General features: G+C 42.4%; 2 protein-coding genes across 13 annotated transcripts in view; one reads left to right on the forward strand and one right to left on the reverse strand.

The window, feature by feature from the left end:
* The window catches only part of LOC6635450 (uncharacterized protein CG43867), a 136,573-nt gene that overhangs the window by 56,693 nt on the left and 65,035 nt on the right, over nt 1-14,845 (reverse strand). The gene's annotated exons all lie outside the window — the stretch shown is intronic.
* Nucleotides 9,942-11,238, forward strand: LOC6635508 (uncharacterized). 2 transcript variants are annotated; one of them, XM_070210610.1, is made up of 2 exons: nt 9,942-10,137; nt 10,512-11,238. In XM_070210610.1, exon 2 carries the CDS (start codon nt 10,599-10,601, stop codon nt 10,926-10,928), a length of 330 nt encoding a protein of 109 aa, XP_070066711.1. In that variant the 5' UTR covers nt 9,942-10,137; nt 10,512-10,598; the 3' UTR covers nt 10,929-11,238. The 2 variants fall into 2 exon arrangements, with proteins under 2 accessions (XP_070066711.1, XP_002059048.1); XM_002059012.4 differs by having other exon boundaries at nt 10,567-11,238.

Genomic DNA, 14,845 nt, shown 5'->3' on the forward strand with positions numbered 1-14,845 from the left:
ACAACCCACTCGCAAATAGAATGCCCTTGGCTCGGGCAATTCTGAGTGTCATCGTCATCCACGTTGGACAGCGCCCGCGGCTTTTGTGGACCGGCGACGACAGCGTTTCATCACGCCGAGAGTGCTAGAGCGCGAGCGGGTATTGCGGATAGAGGGTACGGGGCGGGTATATCATGGCGCGTAAATTTATGCAAATCGGCTTGTGCTCCGAGTTGCGTTTGTGCCTGCTCGCTTTGGCACCGAATTAAAAGGAAAGTCCTCCAAATGCTAACACATAAAAGCGTAATCGAAACGACAGCGCAGCGCAGCGATTAACGATTTTAATGAGTACTAACTCGCCTATGCAATTATGAGATAGCAGAGCGAGAGCCCAAGCGAGAGGGAGAGAGAGAGAGAGAGAGAGAGAAAGAGAGAAAGAGAGAGAGAGCGACACCCAGGGGGTAAGGCAGTGAGTGCAGAAGGATAAGCTTAAGGACGTGCTGGAGTTTGCTGCGTGATTGCCGGTGCTGACTGGGAAATTAAATGGTATCTAAACTACACGTAGATACAAATATAATGAAGGAGAGAGAGAGAGAGAGAGAGAGCAATATAGCGGGAGAGAGCGTAAGAGAGAAATTGGAACTTAAAGCTTGACAAATTTAAAAAGGGCGTATTGGTGATTCTTTAAGTACTTGAAACAATAACAACTGTCCGCCAGCAGGCGGTGCCAGTGGCACGTTTAAGAAAAGTTTGCAAACATTCATAAAAATAAACAAATCAGATCTAGTCATAAGAGAGAGAGAGAGAGAGAGCGAGCAGGAGAGACTGTTAAATATTGTATTGCACCCAGTGAAACGTTTACGAATGCCGCATAAAGAAGAATAGATGAAATTAAAACACAGTTAACTTTCTTGACCCATTTTTAATAAAGGCTCTTGATCATGTTGGATGAGCTAATCAGTGGATAATACGCATGTTATGTGCTTGCAAGCAGCATAACGCTAATGCAGCGCAATCATTTTAAGTGCCTGGGCATCGTGTACTGGCTCAAGTCCTCGCTCCAGACCTCGCCAGACAACTGTCAGGGACTTGAGCTGCAACTCTTTGGACCCGAACATTTGTCACACCTTGCTGCCCGTCGGATACAAAGGGGGGAAAAACACAGGGCGACAGCCAAAAAGAGAAAGACAGCAACGAAGTCAGTTGAAGTTGCAGTTAATTTATACACAGACAGGTGGACGGCTCGAGCTTTGTGCAAAAGGATGTCGGCCCCTGTCGGACATGTTGGCTGGAGCTGGGGCTGGGGCTGGGGCCAAAGCTAAAGTAGCAGTTGGAAAATTTATGCGCGGCCGTTTCAAGTCAATAAGCGCATTTGTCTTGCCAACGGAATTTCAACGAAATTTATTTAATTCACTTACACACACGATTACAACCAAGGACTAGACGCGGCAAGAGATGTGTGAGCCGTGTCAGGCTGTGCTGCTTAACGTTTGGCTGGCGCGTCTGGGCAGCGGGGGCTGCATATGCCAAAGGAAGTCAGCAAAAAAAAAAAAACGGCACGAATAAGAAAAAACAGTTACCTGAGGTGTATTGAACATTTAATGGGAATATATAAAGATATAATATTCGAATCTTAGCCAGACAATACGTTTCAGATATCAGACATACTTTGCCAAGGGGAGAGGTTATGGAGAGTGTAGTAAAGAGGATGCGAAATCAATTAATAGCATTTGTCAAATTTAGCTGGGCACCACGTAAGTTGCAAAGGCAAAAAGAGATAGAGAGAGGGAGATTGGGAGCCAAGGATATGGCTACGTGAGATGTGCCACAATAACCAACAGAACAATAGCCAGCTATACGCTTTCCAGTCTGTGCGCGTCTTGAGGCATTATTTAAAATTCAATCAAAGGCCATTTGCTGCACAGAAGAGTAGTGGCAGGGAAGGGAGCGCGGAGATTGGGGTGTCGGAAAAATTTGTAGTCAAGGCAAATTTGATTTTTAGCTGCTCCATTGGACAGACACGCGCTGCAGCTGCCTGCGCCCTGAGCCAGCTGCTCGCCACCTTCTCTTAGCCGGGCCAATGTGCAGGCGCATAAAAAGCAACGATTATTAAACGACCTGTCTAAGGGGGCCGGAGGCGCACAGGAGGTGGGGCCTGCCAACGCCCATGTAATGGCGCTTATGATGATTATGATGATGGCTATTACAAACTACGCATACACTCGACTACAAGGCATTACATTTATTGTTATGTTTATGCACTGGCCAACAAAAAGCCACAGCAACAACAAAGCAAGCAACTATTTGGAATCTGAATTGAATTTATGAAGTACGGATATGGACCGCAACACAATACCAAATGATATGATCATCGGAAATATAGGAAAAGGAATCGCATGCTTATGGTGGAAATTGTGGCAAAATCGTGGAAAGCAAAACAAAAACACGCATACAAAAGCATGACAATAGAAGGCATATTTTCATGGCATGCAGCAATATCAACTGTGATTGCAAATGCTTACGTAGGGAGTTATCGACTAGGAGATACCTAAATCATCTTTTCTTAGCACCACATTTTACAAATTGCGTTCGTGATTAGCTTCGGGGTTTATAATACGATCTTTATGATAATTTGCCAATTCGCCCTAGTCTCTAGTTTTTACAAATTCGAGATATGCTTCAATAACAAGATGCTGCTGTCGCTTCTTATCGATTTCGTAGCATCGATATATTTAAGTAAACACCATATTTGTATGCGCTAGCTAGCTCAAGTCTCTGGCTCTTAAGAGGCTCTGAGATCGAAGCCCACGACTCTAGCCTTTATATAACTCGAAATATGCTTGCATAACAGCAGGCCGATATTTGATCTTAAATAAGCCCGATCTTTTCGTGCGTTAATTCAAGTCTAGTTCGGAGTTTAAAGCATATGCTGTGCATACAACTAATATGCTTTTTAGCCTTTTGTGAGCGAGTATTAAAATATATCTATTAACTGAGATTCAACAATGCAAAAGGTATGAAACGTAGCACAATTGCCAAAGTTGCCTGCGGGCGGCATGTGGCAAAAATAACAACCGCATGGCAAATCCCACGTAACAAATATAAAATCTGGCCATGAGGTTGGCAACTCTGGCCAAAACTTTTTGCCAAAAGCATGACCAATGATTTTGCTGGCTGCCTTTGTTAGGTTTTTGTTTCGTTTTTCTTGTTTTTTGTTTTTGTTTCAGCTGCTGTGTCGCAGAGGAGGCGTGGCAACTGTTTTTGTTATCTTACGCTTCGATTATTTTGCGTTAGTCGTTGTAGAAAATTAGCTAAATTGCTTATGGCAACGCACGTAGCGGACGCCAGCAAATGCCAAGCCCGCCTTCATGCTCCCCAGCACGGCAACTTTCAGCCCCAACAGCATTGCCGGGCCACCCATCCAACCATCCAGCCATTCACCCAACCCCAACCTCCGGCCACTATCAAGGCAACTGGCGTATTGTTTGCCGGTTTTTGGATACGGGAAACGCTTCTGAGGTTTCTGTTTCTGTTTTTTGCTGCTGCTGTTTTGTAATTGTTAATCACAGAAACGTTAAGTGTGTGTGTGCGTGCGTGTGTGTGTGTGTGTGCGTGTGTGTGTGTGTGAGTGGGTGGGTTTTTGTTGTCAGCACACACCAAAATTTACATAGCGCATTTGCTTTTTCGCTGGTATACGAAATTTTTGCGCTAACCGCGCTCTATTGTTTTCTCGTTTTTGTGGCCCATTGACTTGGCTGACTTGCTGGAGGTTGAACATTGCCAAATCAGTTGCCCCCGCCAACTCATCCGTCTGACAACCTCTCGCGCAGCTCTAGCTTATTCCAGCCAGGCACTGCGTACGTGCAGGTAACGCATAATTAGGAAAATTCGTAGACGTTTCATTGTTGCCGGAATTAGAAAACTAAAGTAACAAAACAATGATGAAAAGAAGGGAAATGATTTTTGTTCCTTTTCGCTGTTTGCCAATCGTTGCCAAACTGAATAGTTCGCTAATGATTGGAACTGTTCTTGTGGCTTGCCAGCTTTATAAATCGGCCTTTGCTCGGCCCTAGCTTATAAGCATCATATTTGTTTCGAATTCCAGTTGGGATTTTATCAGACTATTCATTTAAGTGCCTATTTATTTGTACTTTTTATAGTTTTATTCATTGAGCTATTGCTCATAAAACACATATGTTATTTATATATTTATTTATTTATTCATTTATTTTCCATTTCCTATTTATTATTTATTTAGTCATTTATTCCCAAAATCTCAGGTAATTCATTTACTAATTCCAATAAACAGAATTTGACTAGGGTTTCGGAGCTTGAGAGTAAAGCTCGTCTCTGAGCTAGTTGATATGCTAAAGCTGATTTAATTTTTATTTAAGCCCCTTAAGCTGAAAGCCTAAATTGTTCAATCGCAATCCTAATGCACATCATTTAAATTTAATATGTGATTAATATTTATATATATACTTTTTATATATATTCATATATATGCCACAATGAAGCAATATGCCCGATATTTGGAAAGAAAGAGGTCTAGAGCCGATTCAACTGAATCAGGATCCGGTTAATATGAATCAGATGCTGATTAGGCTACGTACCATATTGGCACAAGGTCTTCAGCAGTTTTAAATATATTTATATTTAATTAATAAACTAATAAAGCTTACGAAGCGGAACTTTTTCCTACTCACAAATAAGAACAGTTCTGAAAGCATCTTCGATCACTTGCACAAGTTTTTCAAATAAAAAGCAACTCACCTGTAAAGACAGAAAGAGAGAAAATATGTTAATGTAGTAAGAAATGAACATAGAAGAGAGAGACCGCAAAGAAAAGAATGTATGTATGCGTATGCGTGATATTTGCTTAACGGGTCGTATGAGTAATTTTATGGCCAAAAAGTAGCTGGCCAAAAATTTGCTGTTGCCCTTTTTGTTAGCCATTTATTTGCGCACGCATAAAATACCATTTCCCAATTTACGAGACGCCACTGTGTGCAGCATGTGGATGCCCCTCGCTTGGAGCTGATGGCTATGGCTGCTGCAGGTGCCGCTCGTTATTTTCTTTTAGGTTTTTATTGTCTTTGGCCGGCAGCTTCTTTTGGGTCTGCTGCGATTTCGTTTTCGCGCAGTACCTAAAATTATGCCATAAAAGAGATGCCCGCAAGAGTTGCGCCTGCTGCGTTTTCTAATTAAATCAACATAAAAGCTGAAAACAACAACAACAACAACAACAACCACAGCAGCAGCAACATTCACATGTGTTTTGCCAAGCGCTTTTAATGTGCTGGGCTCGAGGGTTGCAGAGGTGCAGGGGGAGGTGTGGGTTTGCTTTTGGTAACATTTGTTGTTCTGTAATTGCGTTGCAGCGCTTCTTTTCTGGCCAAAAAACAAAATGTGAATTAATGATGTGGAAATTGCGCAAACGTATTGCATACTTCCAGGCGCCGCTCGTTAATTTTATGGCAGCGCCAAGTTGTGCAGCCGCGTGTTGATTTGATTAGTTTTACATCAAAAAACATCAAAAATCACGAGTCGAGGGCTTTCTTCTTTCTGCTTTGTTGATAAACGAATGACTGGCAGCTGGACCTACGCATGTTGCCTCGATCTTTAAAGCTTTAACAGCGTAATTCTTATTATTTGTATGGGCCAATTTTAACATAGTTATGTATCTTTGTATATCGATAACTCACTTGCACCGCGAAATTATCGTTCAGGACTAGTCCTAAATGCTCGACTTGAAGATACGCTGTAAGCTACCCCTTTCCACCGCATATAACGACCCAAAAGCAGCTACATCGAACGCGGCCAAAAACTGAGCTGCTTTCTGTCTGTTTTTGTTCCATTTTCCTTTACCTTTTTCCAGCATTCGCAAAAACACTTTTCAATTGAATATATTAATTTGCTTGAAATCCACGGCGCAAAAAGCCCAACATTTTCTATTTTGCCTAATCAATTTAATGATGCCGCAAATTTTTCATGCCCCAATGTGCAGCAAAATGTTGGCGACTCTGGCGACACTCAACAACTTGCCGCAAATTTCACGCAGCATATTTTTCGATTGACGGCCAACAAAAAGGGGACTAGCATGGCAGGATGGGTAAAGAGGGCCGGGGGGGAGTGATAGATAGACGGGGGTGAGCGTACGCACACTGCATACATAAATCAATTTCAATTAACGTTAATTAAATACGCATCAAGTGGGCATGACCACAGCAACAGCAGCAGCAGCAGACAGGGGCAGGCAAGGCAGCCACAGAAACCATTTCCGAAAAAGGGGAGCAACGAAAAAAAAAAAAACAAAACGAAAGGAAAACGGATGGATTCCCAATTTGGGGTTAAGTCAAGTGCGGAGCACACGGTGCGGACTGCTACTCGGATTTGTATACGGATTTGCCAGCAGGAGAAACCACATAAATAGAGTAGAAAAGTGAGTAAATGAGATTTGCAGCAGCTTTCATTTCAGCTGGCCGCTGCTCGAACTTATGCAACACCAAATTGAAAATAGCTGCGTGGCAGCCAACAAACGTGCAACCGAAAACAAGCACCATTCAGGGTGGATACACTGAAGCTGCTGTTGATGTTGCTGCTGCGTCTCGCTGCGGTTATGCGCTTGGTTTGACAGGCACGAGACCAGAGCCAAATAAACATGCAACAACAACCTTAGCATATACTGCACAGTTAGCCAAATGGCCGGGCAACCCATGTGAAACCGCAATGATGTGCCACAGCAGCAAAAAAGCACACGCACAAAATACACGCAACAGACAGCTAACAACAACAGCAACAACCGCACACACAACTGACAGCAGCAACCCCCAATTTAGCCCAAGGCCTGTAAATGACATTGATATTTTTCTAGTTTGCCTGCCCACAAGAAAAAGAGAAATTCGGGATATCCTCGTCACGCCGAACATTTAATACTCTTGTAAACATTTCACCTGTCTGCAACGTACCTATGTAATAACAAGGAAACAGACGGACGGACGGCTGACCAGGCGGGCGGAAAGGTAGAGGGACATGAACTGGACGCTATGGGATCGAAAATGTCGCATTCTGCGTTTCTGTCTTTGAAAACAAGTTGGTTTTTTTTTTTAAGTTAAAAGTTTCCTAACAATTGAATATTTCAAATTTGTATATACTATGCCAGAACCAGCTTTTATAATCTTCGAGTTATGCTTAAAAAACAATCTTTCAAAATCGATATTTATCGATATTATTGTAATGGAAACAAGTATTGCATTTAATATATGAAATTAAATACTTCACATCGCAAACATTAAATTTGGTAGTCAACTGAATTGATTCAAATATGATTCCATTTCTTCCCCCCATTCCTTTTCACATATAATCATAATACCCATTTTGGTTTACGAAATTTTAATGAGCTCACGTCATAAAAGCACGTTGCACAACACTTAAATGAAACATAGCGACACATAAAATGTTGCCAACCGCATTTCTGTTTGATGAACTACAGCATAAAGCAGAATAAATGAGAAGCCTGTTTCATTTCGTTCGTATTCATATTTACGCATTCATTAACAGAGAATCCTGCTGTTTGTAAATTATTTAAAAAATTTTTGTATACATTGTTTTTAATCTTCTTCACAAAGGCATTCATTATTTATTTATTATTTGTTATTCTGTGCTTGTGGAAGCAATATGAATGCCACAGTAGTCCCTGTTTAGCTTGAACTACCAGCAATTGGAATTGCACAAGAAAATATATTCAGGATATTTAATGATGTCGCAAATTTGAAATACTTTTTTTCTTCTCAATTTCAAGTATATTTCTATTAACAATTTTCACTATACATCACCCCATGAAAGCGGATTCTACGAAGCGTTTATTTTGAATGTAGCTTGGTACTATCGTATATCATAGTCCGATATTTTAATTCTGTATTATTACTAATCAAACTCCTAATTAAATTAGCTGTATAAAGAAAAGCTGAATCGAATCCTGAACGGAAACGTTCGTGTTGATGCCAACACATATTTCAAATTAAGAGAGAACAGGAATTTCTTTTGAGTGTCGACTGTACAAACTGTATCGGGCATACTTTTCCGCCCACTTAGTATTGTGTGTAGCCAAACGCACGATGGGATCGAGGGTCTGAATTTGGGTAGCGCATTTAACAATTGTTGGCAGCGTTTATCATCGTATTGTTTATGGGTAGATGGGCATTCGGTATGGGTATTTATAAGCTCCAGCTTCTCGTTGTTGATGCTTTTATTTAAATTCTGTTTTGAATTTCTGCTCAAGCTGCTGTTGTAATTATATTCAACTTTGCATAATTGCAAAACTCATTAGAGAACAAGTTTTGGGGGCGACTGCTGTGGTGGCTGAGGGTAGGGTGGAATATGTAGCCTAAAAGTAGACAACGAAAAGTGTAAATTGTGTTTGACTGAGGCACGCGCTCAACAGCCAGCTAATTGAAATTGAAGCTGTCTGAAACGAAAAACATGAAATTGTGTTAAGCTAAAGGAAAAACAAAAAAAAAAAACAAAAAAAACAAAAACAAAAACAAAATACAAGAAGCAGCTGCTGCGACCTCGCATCGATCGATTAGCAAACAGCTGACAGACCTTTGCCAAAAGTGAAAAATCAATTTGCATTTCAATTAACTGAGCAACTGAAACTGGCGAGGCCGCGGTCTATATAATTGCGACACTTGGCCGCTGGCGGCCGTTCCCACTGGCCAGTTCTGGCCCGGCAGCCAAGCGATGCGCTTCTTTGCCGAGTGCCTGTTGTTTGCCTTCTGCTTCAAACAGCATCAGGACGATGAGCAAATGTTTGCCGATCAGCTCGAACAGCAGCCGTCCAGTCACACCAAAGTCGAGCAGCCGGAGCCGGAGCCGGAGCCGGAGCCCAGGGCGCCGGATCCGGAGTCGGAGCTGATGGCGCACACATTGCGGCCAGCGCAACAGCCGGAGCAGCTGGCAATGCACACAACGGTCGCCATGCGTGGCTCCCATTCGCCAGCACGCCTCGAGGAGATTAGCATCTGTGCGGATGTGCATCCCAGCAAATTGCTGACGGAGCTGACGCTGCCCAACGAAACAGTCGCCGCCTCCAGTGAGCGTTATTCGGGCGTGGCAATTAAAGATGAAATTGAACTCTTTACGGATGTGGATCTCGGCAATGGCGCACATTATTATGCCTTTTAGCCAGCTGAAAGTTGACTCTAGTCAGGTGCTTGGCCAAATCAATCAAAGGACGACAATAAATAAAAACATGAGCGCAACTGCTGGCAAATCAATTGTGTGCAGTTCAAAGTTCTCTTTCAACTGGTCTAAAATTTCACACCAGGTTTAAGTTGCCGTTGCCTTTCCAGCTAAGCAACCTTTTTGGCCAACTGTCAGCATTTAGCAGCATTGTGTGCGTGAAATTTTAGACGTCAACACATTTGCATTTTGCAAATTGGTAACACAATCCAATTCAGCCCCTCCTCCACCGCCACCCCATACAAGCCCCAACCTCTAGCTACTGTCTGAATGGGCGCAGTATTAAGCCTAATTTATAATTTATTATAATTTATATTAATATGTATTTTGAATTTTAAGTGATTTAATAATAATTCGCATAATTATTTTATCGACTGAATTTTGCATAATTTTGAAACGAAATCGAGTTTGTCGCAGCTGTTGATAATGAATACCCCAAACTGTATTCGGTTACAATTTGTTATTCAATTGAGCTGCTCCCACAACTCACTCTCTCTTCCTCTCACACACTGTCTCTCTCTTACTCTTTTTGTCTCGCTCTCTCTCTCTCTCTCTTTGTCTGGCAAAACAGTTGCCGGCGCAAAATTCCAGCAAAAAACATAAATTGTAAACATGAGAATTGCTTCTGGTGTGGTGGCAGGCAAGTCTAGTTAGATTTCTGGTCGCGTCCATATAAAACGTTGCCATGCAACGGCGCCTTGCAACAGTCTCAACACTCGCTTGCCACAATCGCCCCACAGAGACGTGGGCCAATGCGCTGCTGAAGAGTTTTGGAGAACTGCCGATCTACCCTCTACCTCCTCTCCAGTCTGCAGACTTAGATGCACAGATTTCGAGAGTTACCAGTTTAGTTTTTCCTGCTACTCGCGGCAGAGTTCCTCGCTCTGCGATTCCCAGTGATCATCTATTGTTTGTGTAAGTTATTAACATTTATTGAGCTCATTTTTGCTCTGCTTTTCTCTTTCTCTCTTTCTATTCAGCTTACTCTCAGGTTTGCTCTCCTTTTATCTCTAACCCTCTCTTCTCTTTGTTATAATTTATTTCCACTTTTTACACTTCAGTATAATCTAATTGATTTATAAACTATAGTTGGTTAAAGACTGACTCTCTCTCTCTCTCTTTTTCTCTCTCTTTTTCTCTCTTTCCCTCTCTCTCTCTCTCTCTCTCTCGTTGTAGCTGTTAATTCCTTTTAATCATGCAAATTTTGTGATATCTTCATCATTTTTTCTGCTCTTTGTCTAACCTCTATTTCCCTTTTCTTCCCTCCCCCTGACTTTTTTCCTTTTTAGCTCTTCCATTGTGACACATTTCCTTCACATAGCCATTTTTCTTGCTTCATTCCAGTTTCCCCCGTTTAGCCCTGCCTTTCACCCATAATGTGTCTCAAGATCTGTCGCTGCTGCTGCTGCTGCTATGGCAGCGCCTCGGCAGCGGGCAACCAGCAGCAGTGCCAGGAGCTGCAGCTGAAGGACCTGACACCCGAGCTGATGATCACAATCACCACACAGCCGCACAACAACAGCTCTCACAATCTCAGCTCCAACGCGAGCCTGGCGGAGCGACCCAACATTCTCGGGAGCTGGAGCTGCGACGAGGAGATCGAGCACTACAATGTCGATGATTACGAGTCTCGCACGCCAACCATGTGGCGCGCCTGGTGGCTCCAAGGTGCCAGCGAGCAGTTGTCATCTGTAATACTGAGTTGAGCACTTAAGCAGGTGGGAGTGTGTGTGCGGAACAATATATGGTCAAGCCAAGACCGCCACCTGCTGCACATTGTAATGCACCTGCGTCTTGGAGAGCAGCACAAAAATTAAATATCATTTATGGCGAGAGTGTCGGGAGTGAGCGACTGGTATATACCCTATACCCATTGTTATAATATCAGAGATATATATAAGGACATATCACTGATATTTCCCATATAAACTAACTTATCCATTTTTAATAGGGTATTTCAAATACAAATGTCACAAAACCCTATACTGGGCGAAAATAAAGCCGAAAGCAAGCAAACATTTCGCCAAACTCTGTCAGTTCCTTTCCGAGGAGCAGCTAATAGTTTCATGTTAACCACAAACACAATCTCGCACACACACACACACACACACACACACACACAGAAGCTCGCACAAGCACTCACATGCACAGCATGCATTTTTAAAGTGAAATTACGCCACGTTTAGTTAACTGTCTGGAGCTGAAGGGGCTGGCGCTGGGTCTGGCAGCCGGTTAAGACTATGTAATGAAAATTTGATTAGCTGCTTGTTTAACTTTAATTAAGTTGATTTTATTGCGCACAAAAGTCTTTCGACAAAACACAGTCAAAAAAAAAAACTAGTGAGACTGCTCTAGCGGGGAGTGCTTGACTAGAAGATACCCTATACACACATTTTAGCGCCATCTCTACAGACATACACAAGAACGCAGCTGTACTCTTCTTCTGCCCTCACTGAAAAATTATTTATGGTCCAATTTTTCATGAAATTTCCAGTGCCAAATAATGGCATCACAATTGCGTGCACACGCCAATGCGCCAGGTTATGACTTAAAAAATAATAATTTATTCACATTGTTAAGAGGAAAATAAATTGGTGAACATTGAACGAGACGCTACAGGGTATATAGAAAAATGTGTATTTAGGCAAAAATGACTCCTGGCCAAAGCCAAAACTAATCAAATATTTAAACAATGCGCCCGGTGGTTTGGCTTTTGGGACGCTGGCTCAGCATATTAACATTGTGTTGGGCAAACAGGCAAACAGTTTGTCCAGAGCCCAAAATACACACCAAACAAGCAGCATAATATTCATGATTATCATTAACACACACACACACACACACTAACACTCACAAATACACATACACAGCAAAGTGTGCGCTGCATGCATTGCGATTTCATGAGTTGCACACGGGGCGCTCCTGCAGGACTTTTGGTGCTGACATTGCCGCTAACATTTGACGCCTGTGCATATCACATATGCAAGCTGCAAGGCATTGCCGGAAAGAGCGTAAGAGAGGGGAAAAGAAAGAATGAGAGAGAAGAGGACACAAGCAAGTTGAAATTTAGTCAACACTTAACCGAATATATGCCCTGAGTTCAATTAATTGCTTAGTCTCTTTTTCTTTCATTCCATTTATTTTTGCGCAGCATTCTTAAACGCTCTGCTGACATATTGGGCTATAGAATACATTAAATTTGCACAAATTGTGAATGTCTAGTTTTGTTTCAATTCCCTCTTGAGCGGCATTCGCAAACATTTTACTGGCCAACAAAAAATATGCGTTATTGCGATCGTAAAAACAATTGTATAGTGCTTGAGAAGTTGTATATAAAGCTCAGCAAATTCACAAGCATCAAAAATTGCGAAATATGCTGAGCAATAAACATTTGCGAACGTTGCCAGAAAATAATTCAATACACACGCACACGCACACGCACACGCACACATACACACAGGCAGGCACACATCGCTCGCAATGGGAGTTGGCAACATCTTGAGAGCGCTGTGGCATGCCATAAAGGAACTTTGATACCTCGATGCCTGCCACTTAGCCAAACACTGTGCATATTATCGATGGCCATAATGCGAGGGCTCGAAACCGAAGTCTGTTGTTGCTGTAGTTGAGCTGCGGCTGCCGTTGCGTTAGCCATTAAAAACTTTCCGGCAATGCCATTAAAATAAAAATCGAGAGCGTGTTAAATGATTTACAAAAGCAAAAGCCCGACCAGACGAAGACGAGGCCAAAAACAATTTCGTTGCTTTCGAGTATATCGCATTGGCATAATGTGTATCAGGTTATCCCATTTGCCAGCGCTCCCGGCCGCCTTTCGTCCTTCTGCCACCTTACACGTTGTATTTATTTTATGCGGCTTTTGCGACAAGTTAAAGCTTTTGCCACGCCCACCCGCCGTCGTAGACACACCCTTTTTGGTAGCGCCCTTATGCCTGTGCAATGACATTTTTTTGTATATTATGGCTCTTATGACTTTTCAATAAGTTCTGCCACGTTATCGTGCCGAGTTTTTAGCTGCCAGCCTCTTGGCTGGCAATACAAATTTACACTTATAGCAAAAGTCTGTTTTGCTATCTTTTTTAAATTTATACGCGACATCCACTTATAGCTATGTATTTATTTCCCAGATGTTTAAGTTTTCGGGCAAACGCACATTGAAGGAAGCCTAAAAATTCCAAAGCTTAACTAGTTATTTAAGCTAACATATAGTTAAATAACTAAGCTGTTGTCCCTTCATCATGAGCCGCTCATATAACATTTTATAATTCACAAACAGTTTAGTAAAGGGAAATCTTTCACATGTGCGCACACGTGCACGTAAACTGTACGCAGCTGTAAAAGCTTTCTAAAGATCAAGTTAGCAACTATTTAACTATATATTGCTAAATAAGTAACTGAATAGCCAGCAATCGATAGCGTTGACCTTCAATTAACTGATTGATTGTCAACCAAATTAAGGCAGGCAATGTCCCGTAGCACCAAATTGCTCCGAGATAGTTGTGCTGCGTTTTCTATTCAATTACGCACTCACTTGATGAGGTGGGGGGGGGGGGGGGGGGGGGGGGGCGGAGAAAGAAAGTGATTGGCGCTGTCTTGAGTGGGTGGTGCTGGTCAACTTAATGCAACTAATCGCCTACCATTAACCGCCAATGACACTTTTATGCCACTTTAATAAACTTGAGAGACACAAGTGACAGTGCCCAGCGCAGTGGGAAGGGGAGCAGGGGTAATGTTGTATGGTGGTGGTGGTGTGTGTGTGTGTGTGTGTGTGTGTCGTTTGTGGTGCTTGGGTGGTTGGAGGATGCGTGTGACAGGCGCTTGTCCAAGCATCAGAAAACTTTCGGCACGTTGCGGCAATGTCTTAAGTGAGTTTCCCTGCCAACCCCGCTCGGTCAGCATCAAAGCTTCTCCCAGGAGTTGGGACAAGTTCTTTCATGTTGTTTCAGCTGTACGTAAAACACACACACACACTCACACTCACACGCACACTCGACCACCACCAACACTTATATCAATAATAATTCCCATTTGTAATAAAGCCAACTTAAGGGCGGCCTTTTGAGGCATTAAGAATTAGCTCAGCGGGGGTGGGAAACAAGAGTTGCATGCAATAAGTGAAATGCATAAATAAACAACAATTTGAAGCACTCGCAAAGGGCGCGGGTGGTGGAGGAGTAGATATTGTTGCTGTGTGCCATATCTAAAGTAAATTGATACAAATTGCATAATAATCACGTCGTTGCATTTATTTTTGTGCCATGGCAACAGCAGCAACAATATTTGCAAAAAAAAAAAAACAATGGCACGTGTGGCTTAATGGTATTAACAACAACGAGCAACAACAACAACAACAAGCAACAACAACAGCTGTCACACTGCGTTGTGGACAACTTGGCAAAGTGCTGTGCATTAGCCTGGCGGCAATTTCATTTGTTATTAATAGCACATGGTCACACTGAGCAAAGAGAATGGCAATTGATGAAAGCGGGCAGAGGGAGAAAGGGAGCGAAAGAGAGGAATGGAGAAAGCCAGAAGAAGAGCGGCAGTGAGAGAGAGAGTATAAGAACAGTTATTGTCGGTTTGCCAAAGATATAATACCTTAGCT

Source organism: Drosophila virilis, chromosome X (assembly GCF_030788295.1).
Source record: "Drosophila virilis strain 15010-1051.87 chromosome X, Dvir_AGI_RSII-ME, whole genome shotgun sequence".
NCBI classification, from domain to species: Eukaryota; Metazoa; Arthropoda; class Insecta; order Diptera; family Drosophilidae; genus Drosophila; species Drosophila virilis.